The sequence below is a fragment of the Hydra vulgaris genome, chromosome 10 (genome assembly GCF_038396675.1).
Source record: "Hydra vulgaris chromosome 10, alternate assembly HydraT2T_AEP".
Classification (NCBI taxonomy): Eukaryota; Metazoa; Cnidaria; class Hydrozoa; order Anthoathecata; family Hydridae; genus Hydra; species Hydra vulgaris.
In genome coordinates, this window is record NC_088929.1 from 52,082,418 (window position 1) to 52,084,981 (window position 2,564).

The 2,564-nt window shown below is 35.3% G+C and overlaps 1 protein-coding gene across 1 annotated transcript; it reads left to right on the plus strand.

Annotated features, from left to right (window-relative positions):
- Positions 1-718: 718 nt before the first annotated feature.
- LOC136086454 (uncharacterized) lies at positions 719-2,340 on the plus strand. Its single transcript, XM_065808751.1, has 3 exons — positions 719-728; positions 789-1,577; positions 1,655-2,340. Exons 1-3 carry the CDS (start codon positions 719-721, stop codon positions 2,338-2,340), a joined length of 1,485 nt encoding a protein of 494 aa, XP_065664823.1.
- Positions 2,341-2,564: the final 224 nt, after the last annotated feature.

The following is a 2,564-nucleotide window of genomic DNA, read 5'->3' on the forward strand; positions in this document are numbered from 1 at the left end:
TATTGTGAGTCTTTATTAGCTTTGTTCAATTTAGCACATTCTTCTCTTAAAGCTTTCATTATAAGTCTTTCAGCCTTTGTAATGTCTGCATTAATAAATATGGTATTAGTTTCTGGTGAATTTCTTTCTTCTTTGTTGGTTGAAACAACAATTACTGGTGGTGGCTTGTCTGATTTTGTATTTAGTTTGGAAATACGTTGTATAATTGCTTTAGCATTAATCTGATTAAATACAGTAGGCAAAAAAATAAATGGCACAAGCATCTTTTTTAAGTTTTTTTTTAAATTATCCGTTTTCTCATGTTTTTTAAAATTTTAAAAAATGTAAACGTACATCAAAGAGTACTATTACACGATTTTTTTTGTATAAGCAACTCGTTCATAAGCAACTGATCTCGATGTGAAAAAATATTAAGCAACTTCAGTTCTGAACAAATGTTAACATAAGCAACTCATAAATTGCACATAAAAATCAAAGCACTCAAAAAGTTCATTTTTTTACTGTCAAATACTATTTTTATGTTGGATATAAAACATAGCTTTATGTAGTTTAAAAAATTGCCGTACATGTTTTTTTGAGAAATGAAAACATTCGATTTTGCGTTCGAATCAATTTTTTTCTCTGCAATGTAATGACTTCTTTTAGATAAACGATTTCAAAAGAAAGTAAGCATAGTAGTGTTGTTGTTGTGTATGTTGTTGACAACGCTGTTAAGATCATGAGTAAGAGTAAGAATTGATGGAAGGAACAAGTACGATAATATTGAAAAACTGTGAAGTCGGTTTTAGAGAAGCTTCTTACTGATGTTGAAGCTAATGAATTACCAAAAATTGCTGACAAACGGAAGAGCTATACGATAAAAGAAAAGGTTGATGCGCTGAATGACTTAAACGATGGTATGTTAAGTAGGGATGTAGCAAAAAAATATAATGTTCATAAGAGTATGATTACACGATGGAAATCAAAGGAAAAAGAAATCTACAACAAGTACTACGAAAACAAGAAAAACGTGTTATTCAGGAAATGCCGAAGAGGCGACAAACACAAAGCTTTGTTTAACAAACTTTATGACAAATTCTCCGAAGCAAGAAAAAAGGGGCTAAAAGTTAACTTTGAGTGGTTGTATGTCCGAGCGAATCAAATTCATCTACAACAAAGCCCGAATGCTGACAGATTGCCAAAATCAATAGTCACTTATTTCTTAAGGAAAAATAAGATCCGCATGCTGTGTGTTCAACGTAAGCGCCAAGCTAACGTAAAAAAGCAAACCCTGATTCTGATGAAATGGCATTCAAATTTGAGAGAAAAGTTGATTAAGTCTGGAAGTGGCAAACCCACATACGATAAAAAATGGGGGCGTTTCCCACTGAAAAAGAGAATCAATGTAGATCAAATTCCACTCCCGTTTGTAGTCGAGAGCAAGCAAACATACAAAATTCCAATAAGTAAGGGAAATGAACGAAGGGACCATAGAGTATGGGTAGCTCAACCTGGCAGTGGGCTTGATAAGCGACAAGCTACCCTTCAAATATGTTTCAGTCCTGAAGAAATGGTGAAGCCGGCGTTGATTTTCAGAGGTAAGGGGAAAAAGATTAGTCAAGATGAAGTTTTAGGTTATGACACTGATGTAGATGTGTACCAAATGTATGGGCAGATACAACGTTCTCCGTGAAATGGGTAAAGAACACTGTCTCCAATGCTGTCGCTAACCTGGATGAGTATGTTTTACTCTGCGATAACCTGACAGACCAAGTCAGTGATGAGTTTTTGAATGAAGTGCGACAACATAAAGGTATTGTCTGGTTTGGTGTTCCCAACGGGACACATTTTTGGCAACCTGTTAATGCCGGACCAGGAAAAGCATTCAAATCACATATTAAAGTAGAACAAAACATCTGGCTCGAAAATGATGAAAACATCGAACTCTGGCTTGGCAAAAATGATCGGAAACTGTCGGCAAAAGATCGCCGCATTTTGTTAACTCGTTGGGTCGGTGAAGCTTACCGTAAAACATCCAAAGACGAGAAATTTCTTCGTATGCTTTATAGGAGTTTTGCGAAAACAGGATGTCTTATCACGGCTGATGGTAGGGAGGACGATAAGATAAATCCTAAAGACATGCCTGCTTATGTTGTTCCACCCCTGTTGACATTGACAACCTGGTGGAAATCAGAGACTCCTACTCCAGACGAAGTAAAGGATAACCCTATTGATGTTTTGCCTGACGAATCAGACGGAGAAGACGAGGAACTAGACGGACAAGAAGACGAAGAAAGTGAAGATGAAGAAAATAAAGATCCAGCAAAAGAGAGAAATTTTTTTAAATTAGAATTTAAGTGATTTTAGTTGTAAAGAGCACTCTTCTGTTAAAGATTGATATTAAACCGTATGTTGTCTCTTATTCGTAAAAACACTGAAATTTAGGCTAAGAAACTTATGCAACCATTAAGCAACTCGAGATATAGAAATTGGCTGGAAAAAAAGCAACTCGAGTTCCAACCAAAGTTCTAAGTAGCTTATACAAAAAAAATCGTGTATTATGAAGATTTTTGTATGTACTTGTG

What these genes read in the sequence shown, in the direction of transcription:
- LOC136086454 (XM_065808751.1), top strand. An exon ending in GCCGGCGTTGATTTTCAGAG is followed by an intron (nt 1,578 to 1,654) that starts GTAAGGGGAAAA and finishes ATGTATGGGCAG; the next exon opens with ATACAACGTTCTCCGTGAAA.